This window comes from Carcharodon carcharias, chromosome 3, assembly GCF_017639515.1.
Source record: "Carcharodon carcharias isolate sCarCar2 chromosome 3, sCarCar2.pri, whole genome shotgun sequence".
Taxonomy (NCBI): Eukaryota; Metazoa; Chordata; class Chondrichthyes; order Lamniformes; family Lamnidae; genus Carcharodon; species Carcharodon carcharias.
The window spans coordinates 205695662-205720376 of record NC_054469.1 but is presented as its reverse complement, the minus strand read 5'-3'; the positions used below and the strand labels follow the sequence as shown (position 1 = coordinate 205720376).

At 41.8% G+C, this 24715-nt stretch overlaps 1 protein-coding gene across 8 annotated transcripts in view; it reads right to left on the bottom strand.

The window, feature by feature from the left end:
- Positions 1 to 23989, bottom strand: part of exoc3 (exocyst complex component 3) — a 30377-nt gene extending 6388 nt beyond the window's left edge. The window contains exons 1-11 of one of the 8 annotated variants that reach the window (XM_041184191.1): positions 23801 to 23989; positions 21834 to 21973; positions 20886 to 21045; positions 19506 to 19554; positions 14844 to 15010; positions 12040 to 12259; positions 6767 to 7448; positions 4752 to 4869; positions 3528 to 3653; positions 2253 to 2353; positions 316 to 426 (exon numbers count right to left, since the gene is read on the bottom strand). In XM_041184191.1, the coding sequence (XP_041040125.1) occupies positions 316 to 426; positions 2253 to 2353; positions 3528 to 3653; positions 4752 to 4869; positions 6767 to 7448; positions 12040 to 12259; positions 14844 to 14987 (1502 nt within the window). In that variant the 5' untranslated portion in view covers positions 14988 to 15010; positions 19506 to 19554; positions 20886 to 21045; positions 21834 to 21973; positions 23801 to 23989. Of the gene's footprint in view, positions 1 to 315; positions 427 to 2252; positions 2354 to 3527; positions 3654 to 4751; positions 4870 to 6766; positions 7449 to 12039; positions 12260 to 14843; positions 15011 to 19505; positions 19555 to 20473; positions 20866 to 20885; positions 21046 to 21833; positions 21974 to 23800 lie in introns of those variants that run through there. The other 7 variants (XM_041184189.1, XM_041184188.1, XM_041184187.1 and 4 more) reach the window with 7 other exon arrangements.
- Between the last annotated feature and the right edge of the window lie 726 nt (positions 23990 to 24715).

Here is a 24715-nt window from a genome sequence, read left to right as displayed (position 1 = left end):
GCACAAGCACATTTAAATTATTGTTGTTAAGCTCTGGTTAATTGTTAAAATTAAACTCTGCAAAGATCTATTGCCCTTTCATTGCCAGTTTTACAGACTCCCAGAAGCATTCCTACATTAGTCCCATTGTACACGAAGGCAGTGTTGTTAAAGATCTATGGCTCTCCATAGTGTCAGTATAGCCTAAATGTAAACATTTCAGCTTTTTACTGTTACGAAGAAAATAAAGTATTACACATGAGATCTTTATTCAAATGAAATTACTCATTACCACACAGACTGTTTTGTTGCAAAGATATCAAGTTGTTTATTTACTTGAAAGTCTGGCAGTTGTTAACAACTGCAATCATGTATTGAATGTAAAACTGAGGATTCTGGCGATCCTTCAGATGATCATCTTTATATAGAGTCACTTCTTCTTTGTACCTGGCAAGCAAAGAAATCCCATTATTTCAGTGTTTAGGCAAACCTGCTTTTGTAGAATTCAGAAATATCCAAACTCATTCTCCATACAAAACGTAAATAAAAAAGTCTGCAGACCTCTCCCTGCTTACTTCAATGACACTATATTCTACTTTAAAAGTGCTACATGCAAAATGTTTATACGTTTTAAAGTAATCATCTTTAAAAATTCAATATTTTATTTTCTCCATCTCTGTTATCTCTCCTGAATGACATATGACTACAAGTAGACAACTTGCACCCAGGCATCCAAAAATATCACCCTCATCAGCTACTATGGTATCAGATCTTCAGTTATTTTTAGAGGATCTAAAGCATGTTCCACATTATCCCTGTTCACTCTCACAAGCTCAGCGTATAATTTTTCCATTAGCCTTGACCATAAGTAAATACCAGTAAATTCATCACATCATTTTTAACACCTGAAAATTTGATTGAAATAATTTTTATAAAGTTCATCAGATCATTATGGGTCTGTTGAATTGGAATGAAGAGATTTTTCAATTCATGATGCTGTTTTACCTTTCAGGAGGTCAAAAAATTGGGTGCAAAGCATAGCAAGAGAAAGAATGTCCCCAGCCTGAGTCAATTCTTATCAAAAACTTTGTCAGTTCCTGCATCCACAGGAATGTGTGTGTAAAGCATTGGTCCTCCAGCTCTAGCCACTCACCTGACAAGTGCAGGAGATTACCAGTTGGTCTTAGTTGAGACGTGTTCCACTCTATTCACTGGCACTTTAATTCTGATTAGCTGTAGACAGTGCCAGATGGAGTCTAATTAAGGTTTACAGGTTACTACACAAGTTAGTAACTGCCTCTACAGTGAGCCAAACATTCCCGGTTAGCTCAGTCGGTAGTGCATGAGACTCTTAATCTCAGGGTCGTGGGTTTGAGCCCCATGTTGGGCGCTGTAATTTTTGCTTGGCCTAAATAGCCAAGTGGTTATGGTACTGGGTTTGTAACCCCAAGATCAAGAGTTCAAATCTCACAATGGTAAACTATGAAACAATGTAACTTCATCTGAAACAGATGGAAACGTGTTTGTACTCGAAAGAGTTACATTGAACATGTGATAAAAAGCTTAGCCTAAATAGCCAAGTGGTTATGGTACTGGGCTTGTAACCCCAAGATCAAGAGTTCAAATCTCACAATGGCAAACTATGAAACATTGTAACTTCATCTGAAACAGATGGAAACGTGTTTGTACTCGAAAGAGTTACAGTGAGCCAAGTGGAGAGGTAAAGAACTGCTGGTAACACACATACACACTCTTGATAAAATTAAAGGCCCAGTATTTGGCAAAATGGATGGAGAAGTCAGCTGATGCATCATGACTTGAGCGATCTTGCAACAGTTAGGGATATACAAGGTCTTTGGTAAATCTGGGGTTTCGGTACGGCCAGTAGGTCAGGATCCTATTTCACTTCCTAGAAAGATCAATGTAATTTAAATAGCTCCAGGAATTTAAAAACTTTTGGAGAATTGTTGGGACCAATCTAGTTGCCTGTAAAAGGGCCGATAGGAATCTCCACAAAAATTTCTTTGTAATTTTCTTCTATGTTCTAAAGAGACTAGTTTTTTTTGAGAGGGAACATACAGTGTTTTCAGTTTCGTTAATGCCAATCTAATTAATGAATCTTGGCAGACACAAAATACATGCATCTTTGGGCTCACATTCGCAAGTTGCAACTGAATACCAGAACCAAAACTTCATTCAGTTCAGTCATTCTTAAATGATCTCTCTGGACCTTGAATAGCAGGAGTGCAAGGATGGTGGAGAAATGTACTCACCTGCTCAAGAAAGAGTTCATTTGCTGAAGGCACAACGTCAGCACTTTAAGTTTCAGATCATCACTGATCTGAGCAGCCACCTGTAGATTCTGTTCAAACATCTGAAATGGCCCATGTTAAACAATAAATTGTACCATTCAGTGTACGTCAATCACACTTAAGACAGCCCAAGAACACCCACCTCTGTCAAACCAACTGCTAACCGATTATGAGGAAACCACAGGCTAGTGTAAGGGAGGGCTGCACATATCAAGCCATTTATATTTTCCTGTTCTCTACCATAGATTTAAAAAAAGGTACTGCTACAGCACAAGCAAATCAGACACACAATATCACTTGCTTGTATGTACATGATAGAAAGGGTTGCAATTCCTAAAGAAACCACATGGTCGTTTATGCCTTTTCACTGCGGGGTTGGGGGGAGCTTACAGCAGGAGTTCGGGAAAACCCACAAAAGAATTCCAGGGCTATTGTCCAGGATATTCGTGAATGGCATAACCATAAACAACGCCAACAATACCAGGAGTGGCAAAACTGCCTCAAACTAGCTCTGCAAAAATACCACACTGTGGAGAGAAGCCACTCAATTTGCTTTAAAACATACAGGAGTGCAAGCTTTGGGGCAGCTTGGGAATCAAAGAGGAGCAACCTAACTCTGGGAAAAACTGTTTCTAGCTAAGGAAGCAGCATATTCTGGCAATAACGTGTTTCCTTGGGGGTCAAAATCATAGCCCATTTTGGAGAAGTACATTCTACCCTTATTTCAATGTAATATGCCAACATTTTCCATCATAAATTCCTATGCCCAGGTGTATAGTGGCCACTGCCCATATGAACTTGTCACAATGTAATGCCATTGTCCACCAATATTGTGTTGTAGTGCCTCTACTGACAGGAGGGTATATTTACAGTGTGACAAGCTTACATGGGTAGTTTTCATTATAAATGTTGGCAGGAATTTCAAGGGGAAAGAAAATGGTTGTACATACAAGAATTTTTAAATATATTATACATTGCACATGAAAGGAGGAGTGTTCCTATGAGTACAACAATAGTTCTACATTTCTGGGGACAATTCAGTTTTGTCGTCTTACTTCTGACCCCATAGGAGCAAGTGTGCTGAGGAGACACAATCTAAAACAAAACCTATGCTGTACTGGAAGCTAAACCTCTTCGTGGTCATCACTGGTAGCAGTTTAACCATGTTAGGGTGTCCAAATATTAAAATGCATACAGAATATTTGCAAGAGGCATAAATGAGGAGTTTAAGAATACCTGAAATACAATAGCTGGCAGTGTGGTCTGATAGTATCCATCCTGATCTGCTTCTGGCTCTTGCTCTTTTTTCCAATCCTTCTTGTCAGTTTCAAGTGCTTTCCGGAGCCAACCAATAATGTTAGACTGGAAAGAATAAAGTAGTCAGCATTTGGTTTGAAAATTCTCATACTTTCATTTCCCATAGAACAGCTGAAGCATAAATAATGGAATCTAAACTCAGAGTTAGCCTAAAGGATATCCTAAAAAGCAACATCTTTATAAAAACTGACCATCACAGATTTAGAGCAGGGTAAGATCCTGTCTGACAAATCTTCTCGACTTCTTTCAAAGCTTCAAAAATTAAATAGCAGCAAGCCAAATGAAGACACTTACTAGGGATTATAAAAAACTTGAAGTTATACATGACAGATTTGTAATTAAAATAAAAACCACTGGTTAAAGGTGTAAAGCAGAGTAACAAACTCCTATTAAATGCCTTCTAAAAGTCCAAAATACTACATCCACTGGTTCCCCCTTATCTATCCTGCTAGTTAGATCCTCAAACAAAAAACTCAAATGGATTTGGCAAAAACGATTTCCCTTTCATAAAACCGCACAGACTCTACCTAAAGAGCGATTTTCCAAGTACTCTGTACCACATGCTTAAGAATAAATTCTAGCACAAACTCAATGTTTCACCGAATTCCCAGTGACTTCCTTGCCATCGCTGTGCTTTATTATTTTAAAAAAACCAAGAGGCAACCTGTTTTAAAAAAAAGGAAGATAAGAATGTCAAATGAATCAGGCAACTAAAACTAAGATTTAATTGACTCCAGTCCACTCATTTTATTTCAGGATCCTCTTATGCACAGAAGATAGAGGTTCCCACATGATTCCATGGAAGGATCAAGTCATTAATCACCTCCTGTACCAAATATTCAATAACCAGAAACAGTATTTTGATAGAAAGAGCCTTTTGGTTTTATAAATGTGCTCCATTGTTGGACTTTGGTTGACAAGCAAGGATTTGCGGCTGAGTGGTGTCCAGACATTAAGAAAAAATCAGTCTTCCACCTTTTGTTAGATTTGCAAAAAAGGTCAGCGTGTATTTTTCTTTGCTCAGTTTCTGACTACACAAGAAAAGATTGTGGAAAATCTGCCATTAATCTTTAGCTTTATCAGAAAGGGTGTAAATGCTGCTTTCATACTGTTTTAATCCCTATTTAGAAGCTGTTAACTCACTGTAAGAGTTGTCATGTATTTGCTAAGAAGCATATTGGCCACATCATTCGACAGTAAGGGTTCCAGAGTCTTCACATCCACCTCAGGAGCTAGGTCTGGATGTCCCATCATATCTGCACTATATAGTAAAGACATCAGAGTTTAACACATAATTCAATTAGAAGCAAAATGCAACAGCACAAACTCAGTAAACTTTCAACTGACCAGGGCAGGCTGTAAAAAAAACTTGGCAGCTTTATGGTATAATTGCATAAAGTTCTGATTACACCACATCTGGAACACCACATTAAATTCTGGACACCACACCTCAGGGTTGATATACTAACCTTGGAGGGGATGCAGCATAGATTCGTCAGAATGATACCGAGGCTAATAGGGTTAAATTATGAAGGGAGGTTTCATAAACTAGGCTTGTGTTCCCTCAAGTATACATGATAATGGTTGATCTAATTGAGGTGTTTAAGTTGACTAAAGGACTTGATAGGGTCGATAAAAATAAAAAATATTCACTCTCTCCACCACCAATGCTCAGTGACAGCAGTAAGTACCATATACAAGATGCAGCAACTTGCCAAAACTCCTTTGACAGCACCCTCCAAACCCATGACCTCTACCACATAGGACAGGGGCAGCAGATGCATGGGAAAACCACCGGCTGGTTAGAGGGTTGGCTTACCAACAGAAAACAGAGAGTCGGGATAAATGGGTCTTTTTCTGGATGGCAAGCTGTCACTAGTGGGATGCCACAGGGTTTGGTCCTTGGGGAATTGGAGTTGAGGTCCAACTAATTACAATCTATATTAATGACTTGGATTCAGGGATAGAAGGTACCATAGCTAAATTTGCAGATGACACCAAAATAGTTGGGAAAGTAAGTTGCAATGAAGAAATAACAAATTTACAAATGGATATGGACAGGTTAGGTGAAAGGGCAAAAATCTGGCAGATGGAGTTTAACGTGGATAAGTGTGAGGTTATCCATTTTGGTCGGAAGAATAAAAAGTCAACTTATTATTTAAATGGAGAGAAACCTCAGAATGCTTCAGTGCAGAGGGATCTGGGTGTCCTCTTGCATGAATCACTGAAAGCTAGTATGCAGGTACAGCAGGAAATAAGAAAGGCAAATGGAATTTTGGCATTTATTACTAAAGGAACAGAGTATAAAAATAAGGAAGTGTTGTTGCAACTGTACAAGGCATTGGTGAGACCGCACCTGGAGTACTGTGCGCAGTTTTGGTCCCCTTACTTGAGGAAGGATGTAGTTGCACTGGAGGCAGTTCAGACGATTGATTCCAGAGATGTGGGGCTTGTCTTATGAGGAGAAATTGAGCAGTTTAGGCCTATACTCGCTAGAGTTTAGAAGGATGAGAGGAGATCTAATTGAGGTATATAAGATGCTAAAGAGGATAGATAAAGTAGACGTGGAGCAGATGTTCCCCCTTCTGGGGCATTTTAGAATGAGAGGCCATAGTTTTAGGCTAAGGGGTGGCAGATTTAAATCAGAGATGAGGAGGAATTACTTTTCTCAAAGGGTCGTGAATCTGTGGAATTTACTACCTCAGAGTGCAGTGGGTGTCGGGACGCTGAATAAATTTAAGGAGGAGATAGACAGATTTTAATTAGTAATGGGTTGAAAGGTTATGGGGAGAGGGCAGGAAATTGGAGTTGAGGCCAAAATGAGATCAGCCATGATCGTATTGATTGGCGGGGCAGGCTCGAGGGGCTGAATTGCCTACTCCTTCTCCTAGTTCTTATGTTTTTATGTTCCCAGCATTTTCTATTTTTGTGCCAAAAACCCTGATCAACCTATAGCTGTAGCGTTTTTTGAATGCATCACAGGGACTTGCCTCTAATTTTCCTCCCTTTTTCCCACCAACCAAAAAAACTCGTGCATCTCCCAAATCCGCGATGACATGGGTCAGAATGGGAATGCACCATGTCAGGAGAAATCGCAAGAGAGAAACTGCACTCATATAATCCACATGGTATCACACACAGTCATATTAAACTCTTACCTGTGGTACGTATTTAGAACCCAGGTCAGTAGTGAAACAATCTCATTGGCCTCCAAGTCCTCAGAGGCAAGTTCCTCCACACGCGCTACTAGTCCCTGGTGATACAAATGCTGAAGTTTTGTGAAGATGTTATAATGAGGGGGAAAACACTGCACCATCAAGTTCTTCGTGACCTGCAAGTCCTCAAGAACGTACTTGCGCGTGAGCTCCAGATGACGCACAAGCCACATTTTGTCTAGTTCCCGTGTATCAGACTGACTGGCCTCAATCCGATTGGCAACAGTCTGTTCCAGCACCACAAACAACCTGGCTTTCCACCGTTTTGGTCTGCCAGGCGGAATGAACCCTGTCTGCTTCTGACGGTCAAGCATCCGCTTATCGATCTTTTCTTCTCTCTCAATGATTCGAATCACTGAAACGAGCTGGGCCGGATCACTGCGGACTGTTACTGAAGACCTCTGCACCAGCATCCAGATCTGCTTGCCCATTTGCTCCGAGAGGTTCTGCACTTCAGTAAAGTAGGCCTGGATGAGTTTCATATCATGTGTGTTCTTGCTATCCATACGATACTGCTCATACATAAGGTCATCGCGGGAACACTCCAGATCCATCAGTTTTCGATGGGCTGAAAGCAGTTCTCCTCGTTCAATCAGTTCACAGGCCTCCTGCACAATCTCTGGAACTGAAAACCAGACAATAAGGAACATCAGGTGATGGATGGTCACTGCACTGACAGTAACATTGCTGCATAATAATACAAATACTGAAAAAATCTTTTCACTGAGGATTTTAATTTCAAACAATGTTTTTCAAATCTTTTACTAAGACAGTGACAATAGAAGTTAGGGTAAACTTCTTTGTACAGAGGGTTAACGTAAGACCATTCCATCTTCTAAGAAAAAAATATTTTTTGAAGCCAGCAAAGACATGATGATCTTCTGTGCTGTAGATTTCTATACTGGCAAATGAGAAAAACAATTTCAAACAACACAAACTGAGACATCACAGTATATCTAATCTCAACAGGAGTAAACCTCCCAACCAAACTGTAAATTATTTCATGAGTGTTGTTTTTCTCCCCCAAAGTGTGTGTCTAATTGTGACAGTATGCAATGGGAGGGGATGAAAACAACTGCTCTAGTGTAGATAAAATTCATTCAATGCTTTAAAAAGAGCAGTAATTCTTCTCCCACTAAGTTATATTTTTGTTGTGCTCAATGCAAGAGAGGTGCTCAATTCCAAGTTTCCAGTCAATTTTTTGTGAGAGCTGCTGAATTTATAACATCAGGTATAATTTTTTCCAAAGATGAACACAGAACTCAGTTTTTTATCATAGCATGCTGCAACATTACAACATTTAAAACTATCTAAATCTGACTATAAGCAATATTTAAAGGCTATAAATAGATGTCATGGAATGGAGAGATGAAGTTTTTGCTCACACTTCTCCAGTCTACTCAGTTGTAATCCACATAATAGTGGCAAATGCTCAGCAGTATTATAGAAGGAACTTAGTGGGTTGTTTTTGCAACTCGCCTGTCTACCAGTTCAACAGCAACAATTAAGAGGCTTGGGAGTAAACGAAATGTTCATTGTCTCTATACAGCTGGTAAACTGCCTGGAGGCGAAGATCATTTGGGAAATATTAACAGAGGGATCTCTCCTATCACTAATAACTAACTCCTGGCAGTGAACACATCTCATTGATTTTTATTTTTGCTCTGTTAATCGGTGGTGCACTGAAGATGTGGAATGGACCAATGCACATACTAAAACAGCAAAACTACATAGTTAACACAAAGTTAGCACAGTCCTTGCAGAGACATAGTCCTATCTTAACACTGAGGACCCTTTACTGTGTTCTGTGGCACTACCGCTGTGCTAAATGGGATAGATTCAGATCAGATGTAGCTGCTCAAAACTGAGCATTCATGAGGGCCATCAGATGAGTTGCATTCAGCCACAATCTATAACCTCATCACCCAGTATGTCCCTCACTCTACCATCATCTACCAGGGGGCCAACCCTGGCTCAATGAGGAGTGTAGGAAGCATGCAAGGAGAAACACAAGGCATATCTAAAAGTGGAGTGCCAACCTGGTAAAGCTATAACACAGGACTACATGCATGTTAAACAGCACAAGCATCATGCCATAGACAGAGCTAATGATCTCACAACCAATATATTAGATTAAAGCTCTCCAGTCCTGCCACATCCGGTCGTCAATGGTGGTTAAACAACTAATCAGAGGCAGAGGTTCCACAAAAAATCTCATCTTCAATGATGGCGGAGCCCAGCATGTCAGTGCAAGAGACAAGGCTGAAGCATTTGCAATCATTTTCAGCCAGAAGTGCCAATTGGGTGATTTACCTCAGCCTCCTCCTGAGGTCCCCAACATCACAGATGCCAATCTTCAGCCAATTTGATTCACTCACAATATCAAGAAATGGCTTACGGCACAGAAAACAGCAAAGCCCATGGGCCCTGACAAAATTCCACAGTAGTACTGAAGGCTTGTGCATCTAAACTAGCCGTACCCCTACTTAGCTATTCCAGTACAACTACAAAACTGGCCTCTACCCGAAAATATGGAAAATTCCCAAGGTATGCCTAGTCTCCAAATCTAATCTGGTTAAGTAATGCCCCAGATGTCTACGCTCAATCATCAGCAAAGTGAAAATAACACTATCTATGACGCCTTGGTCACTCAGCAATACTGACTGATGCTCAGTTTGGGTTCTGCCAGGTCCACTCAGCTTCAGGCCCATTTACAACTTTGGTTCAAACATAGACAAAAAAGCTGAATTCCAGGGGTGAGGTGAGAGTCATCGCCTTTGATGCTAAGACAGCAAGCAATTAACCGAGTGTGGCATGATGGACCCCTAACAAATAAAAAATTGATGTCAAATCATCACTGGTTGGAGTCAAACCTAGCACAAATGAAGATAGTTTTGTTTGTTTGTTAGAGGCCAATCATCTCATTCCCTGGACATTGCTGCAGGAGTTCCTCAGGGTAGTGTCCTAGGCCCAACCAACTTCAGTTGCTTCATCAAGGATCTTCTCTCCTTCATAAGGTCAGAAGTGGGGGTGTTCATTGACGATTACAAAATGTAAAGTACCATCTGCTATTCCTCAGATACTGAAGCAGTCCATGCCCACATGCAGCAAGATTTGGACTTTGGACTGACAAGTGACAAATAACATTCATGCCACACAAGTGCCAGACAATGACCATCTCCAACAAGAGAGAATCTAACCATCTCCCCATGACATTCAATGGCTTCATCATAGCTGAATTGCCCACCATCAACATCCTGGGAATTAGCATGAATCAGAAACTGAACTGGAACAGACATACAAATACTGTGGCTAGAAGAGCATGTCAGAGGCTGGGAATTCTGTGGTGAGTAACTCATCTAATTGACTTCTCAAAGCCTGTCCCCCATTTACAAGGCACAAGTCAGGTGTGTGATAGAATACTCTCCGCTAGCCCATTTGAGTGTGGTTCCAACCAACACTTGAAGTTTGACACTATCCAGAAAAAAGCAGACCATGTGATTGGCATCCCATCCACTACCTTAAACATTTGTTTCCCCCCCTCCACTAATGCTCAGTGGCAGCAGTGTGTACCACCTATCTACAGGATGCACTGCAGCAACTCACCATAGCTCCTTAGATAGCACCTACCAAACCCACAACCTTTGTCATCTAGAAGGATAGGGACAGCAGATACATGGAAATACCACCACCCAAAATCACCCCTCGAAGTCAATCTGACTTGCAAATATATCATTGCTCATTCACTGTCACTGGATCAGAATCCTGGAACTCCCTTGCTTAAAGCACTGTGGGTGCATCTACGCCACATGGACTGCACCAGTTCAAGAAGGTGTTTCACCACCACCTTCTCAAGGGCAATTAGAAAGAGAAATAATTGCTAGCCTTGTCAGCCATGCTCACAGTGAACAATTTAAAAAGACCTTGTGGTTGGATTGGCATTTTAGTAGCTATATAACAAACTTTTTGTGGGAACTGGGACAATATGGCTACATTTCTTTAATATCCCAAAAAAACTATGCAAATCCTAAAAACAATTCAAAATCGCCACTTTCATTATCTTATTCTAAATTTTTTAAAATAGCAAATAAATTAATGACATTGATAAATCATTGGTTAGGCCAGAGTACTGTGTCCAATTCTATGCACTGCACTTTAAGATGTCAAGGCCATGAAGTGGTACATGATACCAGAAATAAGGGATTAGTTATGTGGAGAGAGTACAGGTTATACCCCTTAGAGCAGTGAAGGTTAAGAGAGATTTAATATGTATGTGTTCAAAGTTATGACAGGTTTTGATAGCAAAAATAAGGAGAAATGTTTCCACTGGTGCAAGAGGCAGTCACCAGAGGAGACAGGTTTAAGGTATTTGGCAAAAAAAATACCCACGGGGAAGTGAGGAGAACTATGTTTTTTGCAGTGAACTACGATGATATGCAACGCAATGCTTAAAAGAGTGGTGGATGCAGATTCAATACTAATTTTCAAATGGGAGTTAGATATATAGTTGACAAGGAAAATGTTAAGGCTATTAGGGAGTGGAAATAATTGGCTAGCTCTCTTAAACAGCTGACACAGATATGGTAAGCTCAGTGGCCCTCTTCTATGCTGCATGATTCTATGATGTAGCATTGCATACAAAACAAGAGCCAAATTTATTGGAATTTTTCTTCCTACAACTAGATAGCACTTTGAATGGCAGGGTCTAAAGGTTCAACCAAACCACAAAAGCCTGATGGACTTCAGTATTTGTTAATATTTCAAGATAGTTAAATATAATTAAAAACTATCCTTGAAATAACAGTGCAATTATGAGGTATGTAAGTACTGCACCATTATTGCAAGAATGCCAACTGACTTCCTAACAGTGATTCATTTTTTTCACTCATTCAAGCTGTGTCATTGTGCCTTCCTCAATTTAACAAAGGCACTGTATCTAAAGATTCTTTTCATAAAGGACAAGTAATTATCTATCAAAGGACTGCATTTGCTCACTAGTGGCCATTAGAGCAATATTTTAACATTGCTTAGATTTTGTGCTTTGCCATTACTAGTCAATCCTCTGTGACGTTATACACAGAAATTCAACACCAAGTGCAGCCTTCAGGGAAATCAGGGTTAGATTGAAGGGATCATTTGGCCTGGATATTGCTACTTTAGCTTAAATTCTCATTCAAGGATTATCATTTAGTAAAGTTACAACAACTGAAAATTACCTGAAAAAATGTTTTTGAGGTTTTCTACAGCAGCTGCCAGCTGGCTGTGCTGGACCACAGCATCTTTCACATCCTTCAGGTTCTCTATTGTATTAATGCTCTGTCTCCAGTCCTTACTGACATCTGCCAAGGAATGCTGGATGTCTTTAACATCATTTAAGGCATTGTGAAGCTGGCTAAGCCCTGTCCGCACTCCATCCAACTGGGACTGGATGGCTGCCTAAAAGACAATTCAAAAGTAATCTCTGTAAGAAATGCACATTTAACTCCTGAAGCACCTGGAAGAAAGGTCAATAGCTTGAAAGTGCTGTCCATGTTAGTTGCTAAACAATGAGGTTTTATCACTATTTATATGGCAGGTACATTTAACTAATTTTGAAAATTGTAGACAAACACATGATGTTTCTTTTCTCTGTGTATGTTTGTAATTGCTCGCATCCAGTTTGAAGATTAAAAATGAAGACAATTCCTTTCTGTGGCGACTGCCCCAGTTTGTGTAGAGGGTAAACGTCAACATGGGCAGGTTCAGCCAAAAGGCCTGCATCCATGTTATAACTTCCCTGTACCGTCTGTGAGCAGTGTGAGCATGCAGGTTTTGAGTCACAGAACATTAAATACCAATGATCCAGGTGGTGCAAAAATATGGCAAGACTCCTCAAAATTAGCCTAGTGCACTTAAAATTGTTCTGAGAATTAAATGGAAGATAATTAAAGCAGCTTGTGCTGGTAGAAGTAGCATCAAAAGTGATGTTTATCACAAACCAATTAATACTTGCAATATTCGCTGAATGGGCTCTGATGCAGATTAGTAAAACCAGGTACTCGAAAAATAAGTCCTGCAGTACAACAATTTAATTAAATTGCTCTTAATAGTAACTTTGAACATCATTTCTTTTTATTCGTTTACAGGATGTGGGCTTCACTGGCTAGGCCAGCATTTATTGCCCATCCCTAATTGCTCTTGAGAAGGTAGCGGTGAGCTGCCTTCTTGAACCACTGCAGTCCATGTGGTGTAGGTATACCCACAGTACTGTTAGGGAGGGAATTCCAGAATTTTGATCCAGGTCAGTGAAAGGACGGCGATATATTTCCAAGTCAGGAGGATGAGTGGTTTGGGGAGAACTTCCAGCTGGTGGTGTTCCCAGGTATCTGCTGCCCCTCACCTTCTAGATGGTGACGGTCGTGGGTTTAGAAGGAGCTACCTAGGGAGCCTGGGTGAGTTTCTACAGTGTATCTTGTAGATGGTACACATTGGTGCCACTGTTCGTCGGTGGTGGAGGGAGTGAATGTTTGTGGAAGGGGTGCCAATCAAGCGGAGTGCTTTGTCCTAGACAGAATTTATGTGGCTAGTCCAGCTCAGTTTCCCCCAGTAACCCCCAGGATGTTCATACTGTGATGGTAATGCCATTGAATGTCAAGGGAAGATGGTTAGATTCTCTCTTGTTGGGGATGGTCATTGATGGCACTTGTGTGGCACGAATGTTACTTGCCACTTGTCAGCCCAAGCCTGGACATTGTCCAAGTCTTTCTGCATTTGCACATGGACCGCTTCCATATCTGAGTCGTCATGAATGGTGCTGAACGTTGTGCAATCATCAGCAAACATCCTCACTTCTGACTTTATGATGGAAGAAGGTCATTGATGAAGCAGCAGAAGATGGTTGGGCCTAGGGCTCTACCCTGAAGAAGTCCTGCAGTGATCTCCTGGAACTGAGATGATTGGCGCTCAACAACCACAACCATCTTCATTTGTGCTAGGTATGACTCCAACCAGCAGAGAGCTTTCATCCTGATTTCAATTGACTCCAGTTTTGCTAGGGCTCCTTCATGTCACATTTGGTCAAATGCTCCCTTGGTCAAGGGCAGTCGCTCTCATGTCACTTAAAATATGTTTTCAATGGAAAAGGAACTTGGTGCTATACAAGATATTAGCTTAAATTAGGAAATAGAATTAGTTTTAGTGAGATATATAAAAACATGACCGGAACCTAGCAAAGAAGAAAACCCAGACTTTTAAAATTACCATTTTACTTTGAGCAGCTTTAAGAAATATCTATATTAAAAGTCTTGCACTTGTAGTTACTTATGTTGATAGAGTCATAGTGAGTCAATCATTATAGCAGAGGAGGCCATTCCACCCATCAAGTCCATGCCTGGTCTCTGTAGAGCAATACAGTCAGCCCCATTATCCAGCTCTATCCGACAGCCCTGCAAGTTGATTTCCCCATCCAAGTTCCTTTTGAAATCATTGATCTTCTGTGCTTCCAGCACCCTCATAGACAGCAAGTTTCAGGTCATTATCACTCACTGTCCTTCAAATTCCATCCCCCACCCTGGCACCAAAACCTTATATCTGTGTCCCCTAGTCCTTGTGCCACCAGCTAATGGGAAATTAATTAAACTAAATTAGTGGGAAGTTAATGTTATCCATTAGAAATTAGCAGGTCCACATTTCTTTAATTTGTCAAATTGCAATTTCACCACCACCACAGTGGAGGCACTGCAGTGCTGTCATGGGCAAGACAATATATTTACAGCATGACCAACTTAGAAAGGCAGTTTTAAATGTGAAAATATAAACGGTTATGACAGCATGAATGACTTTTAAGACGTGAGCTGAGTTATTTCTGTGCACTTTGGTCCAACTATCACCACTTTTCACTTGAATGTTTGCCTACCAATGTGCAATGCCACAGGAGACTGACATTAGTCACATTATTGCTTATATGGCATTAAAAGAAAACATGTCTTTGCAATGTACAGCTACAAAGCAAGGGTAGTTTCCTCCTCTTCTGTGTACTGACCTTCAGCCTAGCTTCCACAGAGGCCTTCTTCCTAGCCTCCCGTCTGCGATACTGCTCCACTTTGTCCAGCTGATCAGGCCGCTGCAGCATCCCAGCCACTCGCTGTGCAGCTGTCCACACAGCTTCCCGGTCAGTTTCTTCCATGTTCACAATGTTTGCTGGAAGTCCTTTGGAATAACATGCAGATATTTGTGCAACTTAACATTTAAATCCTCTCTCCTCTTCCAATTTAATACAAAAATTAAATATCTCACAAAACCAGGCTAAAAATCTCTGGCATCGGGACAGAATTTAATGTTTTGTTTTAATTTATATTTTGTCCACCCCACCATATTTAATTTATTGGCAAGCTTCTTTCCACTTGTACAGATGGACAGTAGAGGCAACTTTGTATTCTTGTGGGGTCTTATTCTGTTGCCCTTAATCTTTCAATTCTTGCATATCACACACTGTGCTCTACTCAAGAACACTACTGATGATCGACCAGCCAACCAGGCTGGTCTGTCACTTGGATCCAAATACCCTGACAAGCTATGTATGATGGGTAGATTAGTTCTAGATGGACAAAGAATAAACTCATAACTAAGTGGCTTTTTTCATATGTAAAATGGTCCAACTGCCCCACCCCACTTTACCCAAGATTAACTGTAATCTTGCCATGTCCAGTCGAGGAAGTGCATCTACAGGATAGAATAATAAGACTATGGAAAGAAACAAGACACGTTTTCAAATTCAGGAGAAAGATAGCATTATACGGTAAAATAGCAATTAAGAACTATTATTAAAGGGATTTGCTCACCATAAATAGCTGTATCCACCATTTTGTTTTTAATATATTCATTTACAGGATGTGGGCATCACTGCATAGGCCAGCATTTATTGCCCATCCTTAAATGCCCTTGCGAAGGTGGTGGTGAGCTGCCTTCTTGAACTGCTGCAGTCCATGTGGTGTAAGTGCACCCACAGTGCTGTTAGGGAGTACCAGGATTTTGACCCAGCAACAGTGAAGGAACAGCAATATATTTCCAAGTCAGGATGGTGAGTGATTTGGAGGGGAACTTCCAGGTGGTAGTGTTCCCATGTATCTGCTGCCCTTATCCTTCTAAATGGTAGTGATCATGGGTTTGAAAGGTGCTGTCTAAGGAGCCTTGGTGAATTCCTGCAGTACATCTTGTAGATGGTACACACTGCTGCTACTGTGCATCGGTGGTGGAGGAAGTGGAAAGGGTGCGAATCAAGCAGGCTGCCTTGTCCTGGATGGTGTCAAGCTTCTTCAGTGCTTTTGGAGCTGCACTCATCCAAGCAAGTGGAGAGTGTTCATCTCACTCCTGACTTGTGCCATGTAGATGGTGGATAGGCTTTGGGGAGTCAAGAGGTGAGTTACTCACTGGAGGATTCATAGCCTCTGACCTGCTCTTGTGGCCACAGTATTTATGTGGCTAGTCTAGTTCAGTTTCTTGTCAATTGTAACCCCAGGATGTTGATAGTGGGGGATTCAGTGATGGTGATACCATTGAACTTCAAGGGGCGATGGTTAGATTCTCTCTCATTGGAGATGGTCATTAATGGTACTTGTGTGACGAGAATGTTACTTGCCATTCGTCAGCCTAAGCCTGCATATTGTCCAGGTCGTTACTTATGGACAGGGACTGCTTCAGTATCTGAGGAGTTGCGAATGGCATGGAACACTGTTCAATCATCAGCAAACATCCTCACTTTTAACCTTATGATGAAATGAAGGCCATTAATAAAGCAGCTGAAGATGGTTGGGCCTAGGACACTACCCCAAGAAACTCCTGCAGTGATGTCCTGCTACTGAGATGATTGACATCCAACAACCACAACCATCTTCGTTTGTGCTAGGTATGACTCCAACCAGCGGAGAGCTTTCCCCCTGATTCCCCATTGACTCTAGTTTTGCTAGGGCTTCTTGATGCCACACTCAGTCAAATGCTGTCTTGATGTCAAGGGCAATCACTCTCACCTCACCTCTGGAGTTCAGCTCTTTTGTCATGTTTGAACCAAAGCTCTAATGAGGTCAGAAGCTGGGTGACCCTGGTGGAAATCAAACTGAGCATCAGTGAGCAGGTTATTGCTAAGCAAGTGCCACTTGATAATACTGTTGATGACCCCTTCCACCACTTTACTGATGATTGAGAGTAGACTGATGGGGCAGTAATTGGCCGGGTTGGATTTGTCCTGCTTCTGTACAGGAAATACCTGGGCAATTTTCCACATTGCCGGGTAGATGCCAGTGTTGTAGGTGTATGGGACAGCTTGGCTAGGAGTACGCCAAGTTCTGGAACACAAGTCTTCAGCACTATTGCTGGAATAGTGTCAGGGCCTATAGCCTTTGCAGTATCCAGTGCCTTTAGCCACTCCTTGGTATCGCATGGAATGAATCGAATTGGCTGAAGGCTGGAATCTGAGAGGCTAGGGACCTCCGGAGGAGGCCGAGAAGGATCATCCACTTGGCACTTCTGGCTGAAGAGTGTTGCAAATGCTTCAGCCTTATCTTTTGCACTGATGTGCTGGGCTCCCCATGATTGAGGATGGGGAATAAAAACAGAAAATGCTGGAAAAACTCAACAGGTCTGGCAGCGTCTGTGGAGAGAGAAACAGAGTTAATTTCGAGTCTGTATGACTCTTCTTCAGAGCTGAGGATGGGGATTGAGGATAAGGATATCTATGAAGCCTCTTCCTCCAATGAGTTGTTTAATTGTCCACCACCATTCACAACTCAATGTGGCATGACTGCAGAGCTTAGATCTGATCTGTTGGCTGTGGAATCGCTTAGCTCTATCACTTACTGCTTATGCTGTTTGGCACATGAGTAGTCCTGCATTGTGGCTTCACTAGGTTGACACCTCATGTTTAGCTATGCCTGGTGCTGCTCCTGGCATGCCCTTCTGCAGTCTTCATTGAACCAGGGTTGATCCCCTAGCTTGGTGATAAAGGTAGAATGTGGGGTATGCAGGGCCATGAGGTTACAGATTGTGATTGTGTACAATTCTGCTGCTGCTGATGGCCCTCAATGCCTCATGAATACCCAGTCTTGGGTTGCTAGATCCGTTTGAAACCTATTTAGCATGGTGGCATGTCCACACACATGTTGGAGAGTATCCTCAATGTGAAGACAGAACATCACAAGGACTGTGTGGTGGTCACTCCTACCAATACTCTCATAGACAAGTGCATCCGCGGCAGGCAGTTTGGTGAGGATGAAGTCAAGCATGTTTCTTCCTCTTGTTGGTACCCTCACCACCTGCCACAGACCCAGTCTATCAGCTATGTCCTTTAGGACTCGGCCAGCTTGGTATGTAGTGGTGCTACCAAGCCACTCTTGGTGATGGACATTGAAGTGCCCCACCCAGAGTACATTCTGTGCCCTCACCATCCTCAGTGCATCCTCCAAGTGGTGTTCAACATGGAGAAGTACTGATTGGTCAACTGGTTGGGGCGGGGAGGGTGGTACGTGATAATCAGCAGGAGGTTTCCTTGCCCATGTTTGACCTGAGACTTCATGGGGTCGATGTTGAGCACTCCCAGGGCTACTCCCTCCTGACTGTATACCACTGTGCTGCCACCTCTGCTGGTCTGTCCTGCCAGTGGTGCAAGGCGTACCCAGGGAAGGTGATGGTGGTGTCTGGAACATAATCTGTAAGGTATGATTCCATGAGTATGATTATGTCAGGCTTTTGCTTGATTGGTCTGTGAGACAGCTCTCCCAATTTTGGCACAAGCCTCCAGATATTAGTAAGGAGGACTCTGCGACACAAGGACGACACAGCTGTGTTTGCCATTGCCGTTTCCTGTGCCTAGGTTGATGCCGGGTCGTCCATCCGGTTTCATTCCTTTCTATTGGCTTTTTTGTTTGATACAACTGAGCGGCTTGACAGACCATTTCGGAGGACATTTAAGAGTCAACCACATTACTGTGGACCAGGAGTCACGTGTAGGCTAGACCAGGTGAGGATGGATTTCATGAACGGATTTCATTAGACTTTTAATTCCAGATTTTTTACTGAACTCAAATTCCACCATCTGCCCAAGGTGGGATTCAAGCCCGCATCCCCAGAGCATTATCCTAGGTCTCTGGATTACCAGTCCACTACGCCACTGCCTCCCTCATGCAAATGAATTGTTTATCTTTATTTCTTTGATGTTCTAGTGTAATATTCAGTCTAATCACATGATGAGTCATCACTAAAGACGATTTTGTGTAACAGTACCCATAAGCAATAGGAAAATTCATTTAAACCAGTGCCATTAAGCTTCAATACGCTTTTTGTGATTATCTGCTCTGAACCTTAAATTGCTCACTCCACTATCACAATCAGTACTTTTTCGAGATAGCATACAGTTCAAAATGTTCTCTCAATTCCCAACTCAAGTTTTTAAAAGGTAATTCCTTGGTTTGCACCATCAGAGCATTTTCATGGCTCAAGACAAATACTCCACACCATAACTTAAGCTAGAAATCACTGTGACAACAGTAGGCAAAATTTTTTAAAATATACAATTTTAAGATGCTGATTTTTTTATTTAAATCTAAGTAACTCCTGGATACTAGTTCAAGGTAATTAATGTGTTTTTTTCACAATAAACCCTGGATTAGAGTAGATCAGACGAAATAAAATATTTCTGAAATGTCTTACTTACTTCAATTTTCTATTAATTGAAGGGTGAATTCTGACGGCAGAGATTCAACCTGCATTATGAAAAACAGAAATTTAAACTGTTTGATGTAGAATGTAGGTGTCCCTATTATAGCTGCAGTTTGACATCTGAACTTGTTCATCCAAGCTTTGAATGCATCGTGCTGCATTCTTCCTCCTCCCTGGATCCTCATTGTATTTAAATCAAGATACATCATACCATCTCCTCTTCAAACTCATTCTTAACCAAAACTTCAAAACTGTGGAATTCATTACCTTGCATCCTGCAATCTTCCAGCTGTTAAAACCCAAGCCCAAAATCAACAAATCACTGGATCTTGATTTACCATTTTCTCTCTTTCCTTTTATAATCTTGGTACTAAACTGCATCACAAACTTTGGCCAGTCACATAGATTTTTGATCAAGTAACATGCTTCAACTGTACCCTAATGAGAAAATACTCAATGATCGTTGGATGCTTATGCTTCTGTTATTTGTGGGGGTATTGTACATTGGGAAAAGAGCTGCCAGCTTAGGGTTGTTGAAGAGTCATACGGACTCAAGACATTGACTGTGTTCCTCTCCGCAGATGCTGTTAGACCTGCTGAGTTCTTCCAGGTATTTTTGTTTTTGTTTTGGATTTCCAGCATCTGCAGTTTTTTGCTTTTATGCCAGCTTAGGTTGTTAGAGAAGTATGTTACAAAGGACGTCAGCCTGATGTCTGTTCTATTCCAGAAAGCCAGTTGTTGGTGAAGGATAAAACTGGAGCCAATCTTTACACAAGCACAATGACAGTTTTAGTCTGTCTACCTATGTCCAGGAGCTTCTTCCTTATACTTTGCTTGCACAGTCTATGGAGATTGAGTTAACCCAATCACTACCAAGGCCACCATTTGGTCAGGCATTATCATTGAAATGTTTACAAGCTAATAGGATTGAAGTTTGGGAAACCAAAGGTCTTGGGAGCTTACCTTGCTCTGGTGGACAAATGACACTTGACGTCATTGGTAACTGGGCTATTCGGATAAATGCTAGGCAATGATTGGATTGAATTGATCTCCACAGACTTTGCTCCGGAAAAAAAAGTATAAGAAGGAATCCGCTGAGGGGAGAGACAAACCAGTACGAGAGGAGAGGAATCCGTCCAGAGCAGGTTCGGGACCATCCCGCTGATGGAGGTACCTTACAGATGCACGGGGCTCAAAGAGGGATCACATGCCACACTGATGCAACCAGGGAGTGACTATGAGGAGATCAAGCTTCTACCCAGAGTGTAATGGTAATACTGCTTTAGTATTATTGTTCAAACATTAGCACGTGTCAAGTCTTTCTTACACTAGTAACATATAACCACTGTCACCAATAAGGATTATCATTTCGAACCATTTTGGAATTTGCAATTAAGGGATTAAATGGCTTATTGAATCCTAGGACCCAGATTTTCCAACACGTGTAAACACACATGCGACTGAACTCCCTCCATCTTTTACGCTGGGATCAGCTCAGGTCTGAAGTTGTGCAAAGGAGTGTTCAGAGTAGGTGGCTGCAGAATGAGAAAGAAACAATACTGGTTTAATGATTGTGTTGAATCTGGGAGGCGAAAGGCAGAACAATAAAATGAAGTTGAAGTGCAGTTACAGGGAGTCAGGACAACACTTGTTGACAGTATAAGGATGTTGTACAAAACAGTTAAGTGGCTGGGAGAAACAAACAACATCTTTTAAAAATAGCATTTCTGCCAAGAAAGGCAAAAAATGTATCTACAGCAGAAATCAACTTGGAACTATGAGACGTGAAGTACTTCAGCTCCCGAAAACAAATACCATTATTACCGATTGAGAAAGTAGTCTCTGATTGCAGATATATTCCACAGCAAAACTGCATTTATAACTTTGCTACAAATAAATGGCAATTAAAGCTGAAAAAATCCCTGAGAATGCTTCCAAATAAGTTGATTTTGCAACGAGAGGTTTGAATTGAAGCTACAAAATCAAAAGAACATAAATAATAATTGATTATTTCTATAACCAAAATATGATGCAATAAAAGTGCATATTGCCATCAATAACAGGTTCAATATTACAAAGAATCATCCTATCAGCCTGTCCAATCAAAAGATATAAATTAAACAAAAAGCTATGTTTCATTTTGTTGGTAATTGTGATAAAAAAGTGGTCATTCCCTACTATCATAATGTAATTATATGAACCATAGACAGGCAATCAGAATGGGAGAATGGAGATGGAATTCTGCAGGCATATCATTACTAAGTGTTAGGAAGATAGGGCTTAGGGGCAGGAGTAGCCATTCAGCCCTTCAAGCCTGCTTTACCATTCGATAAGATCATGACTGGTCTAGTAGTGGTCTCGACTCCATTTTCCAGCCTGCTCCCCCTTAATCCTTGGCTCCCCTGTTTATCAAAAATCCAATTCTCTCTTGAATAAATCCAACGACCCAGCCTCCACTGCATTCTGGGGAAGAGAATTCCACATATTAACAACCCTTGGAGAGAAAAACATTTCTCATCTCTGTCTTGAAAGGGAGACCTCTTATTTTTAAACCCTGTCCCCTAGTTCCCCTCATCCCAGTGAACCTTCTCTGAACTGCTTCTAATGCAATTATATATTTTTTCAAATAAGGAAACCAAATCTGCACACAGTATTCTAGGTGTGGTCTCACCAAGGCCCTGTACAGTTGCAGTAAAACTTCCCTACTTTTATATTCCATTTCCCTTGTAATAAATGTCAACATTCCATTTGCCTTCCTAATTATTTGCTGTACCTACATATTAACTTCTTGAGATTCATGTACCAGAACACCCTGATCCCTCTGTACCGAGTTTTGCAAGCTCTCTCTATTTAAATATTATGCTACTTTTCTATTTATCCTGAAGAAGACAAGTTCCAATTTTCCCACATTATACACCATCTGCCAAATTTTCGCTCACTTACTTAACCTTGCCAATATCCCTCTGCAGACTCTCTACCTCAACAACTTACTTTCTTACCAATCTTTGTCAGCAAATTTAGCTACCATACATTTAGACCCTTCATCCAAGTTATTGATGTGGTTGTAAACCGTCGAGAAAACCACTGATCCCTGTGGCTGTCAGCTCCACTAGTTACAGCTTGCCAACCTGAAAATTACCCATTTATCCCTACTCTCTGCTTCCTGTTAGCCATGCTAATATGTTACTCCCTACACCATGTAGTATTACCTTTGTTAGCATGGTTCAAGATACAATTACTAAGTGCCAACATCTCTCAGTGGCAGCATTCTCACCTCTGAAGGTCAGAAGGTTGTAGGTTCAATTCCCAATATAAGACCTGAGTGCAGAAACTAAACTGACACTTCAGTGCTACACTGAGGGAGTGAATCATCATCAGCCTTTCTGCTGAGACATTAAACCAACACTTGGTTCACTTGTATATGAAGCTGCCAATTGTATGCTCCCAGATTCCATCTCCATTTTGAAACTACAATACTAGAAATCAGTGCACATTAGTCACCGAACTGAAACCAAAGGATAAGAGAGTGCTGGACTGAGATTCTGACATCACCCTGGATTGCTGAACTCTTAATAACACATTCCACCAACTCTAGAACAGTAGTACTAACAGCACACAGGTGACTCATAACACAATAGTGTGGTGCAGGAGTGACACTGAATGCCAGGCACTGGAACTGTAATGATCTCTATTGTCAGATCCTAGAATTGAAATGACTTCCATTATCAGATTCTAGAACTGTAATGACTTCCACTGTCAGATCCTGGAACTATAATCATCTCTGTTGTCAGATCCTAGAACTGTAATCCATTGTCAGATCCTGGAACTGCAATGATCGCCAGTGTCAGATTCTGGAACTGTAATAATGCAAATTGCAATTGCAAATGATCGCCATTGTCAGGCCCTGAAACTGTAATGACACACATTGCTGGATTTAACGAATGTAATAACAAATTGCTAAGCTGAGACGCGACAATATATCAAGTCCTGGAGCATGAAACTGCAACAAACATAGAATCCCAAAACCTCAGACTGCAGCACCAACATTTAACCAGACCCAGTGAGTCCAATGTCACCGATTGCCTGACGCTGGGGCTCTAACCCGCATCCCCCACCCCCCCCCCCCCCACCCCCAGCTGCACTGAAATGAAATGCCAGAGCCTAAGGCTGCAATGACTCTGATTGCCCGACCCTGGGCGGAATAACACTTGGGCTTCCTTGACCATCCCATCCACAGGACAGGCAGGCCCCAGGCCAGGCCCTACCCCCCGGCTGCCCAGGGCCTCTTACCTGCTCAGGGGACAGCGACCTCTAACAGCACCGGAGGCGGTGGGGGAGGAGAGGAAAGGCGAGACAACAATAATGGCATAAATCGGAACCGACATTCAAACCGGGCCAGCGCGCGGCCCCCGCAACGCCGCCCTACAACCGGCCAGATCGGAAACTGCGGCGGCCGACGGGTAATGTAGTTCGCTAGTCCTCCAGGAGAACTACACATCCCAGCATGCATAAAAACAAAAAAACTGCGGATGCTGGAAATCCAAAACAAAAACAGAATTACCTGGAAAAACTCAGCAGGTCTGGCAGCATCGGCGGAGAAGAAAAGAGTTCACGTTTCGAGTCCTTCTGTCGAAGGGTCATGAGGACTCGAAACGTCAACTCTTTTCTTCTCCGCCGATGCTGCCAGACCTGCTGAGTTTTTCCAGGTAATTCTGTTTTTGTTTTATCCCAGCATGCATGGCGGCTGACTCAGGTACTTCCGGCCTTGGGGCGAGGCGCTGGTGAATTTGGAGAACACGTCAATACATGACAAGAACACAAGAATTAGGAGCAGGACCAGAACATTCGGCCCCTGAGATCACGGCTAACTCGATTATAGCTTAAAATCTATTTTGCTGCCTGCAACCCCATTCCCCCCAGCCCCCTGCCCAACTTAACTCTTTGCAAACAAAAATCTAACTCAGCCTTGAACATATTCAATGGCCCAACCTCTGCACTCTTGCCCAGAGAATTCCACAGACTAACAAATGACCCTTTAGAGGATAAAAATCCTCATTTCAGTCTTAAACTTTGAAATTGCGTCCCCTAGTCCTAGATTCCCCTACACGAGGAAATATCCTCTCAGCATCCATCTTGTCAAATCCGCATAGGATCTTATGTTTCAATAAGATCACCCCTCATTCTCCTAAACTCCAACGGGTATGG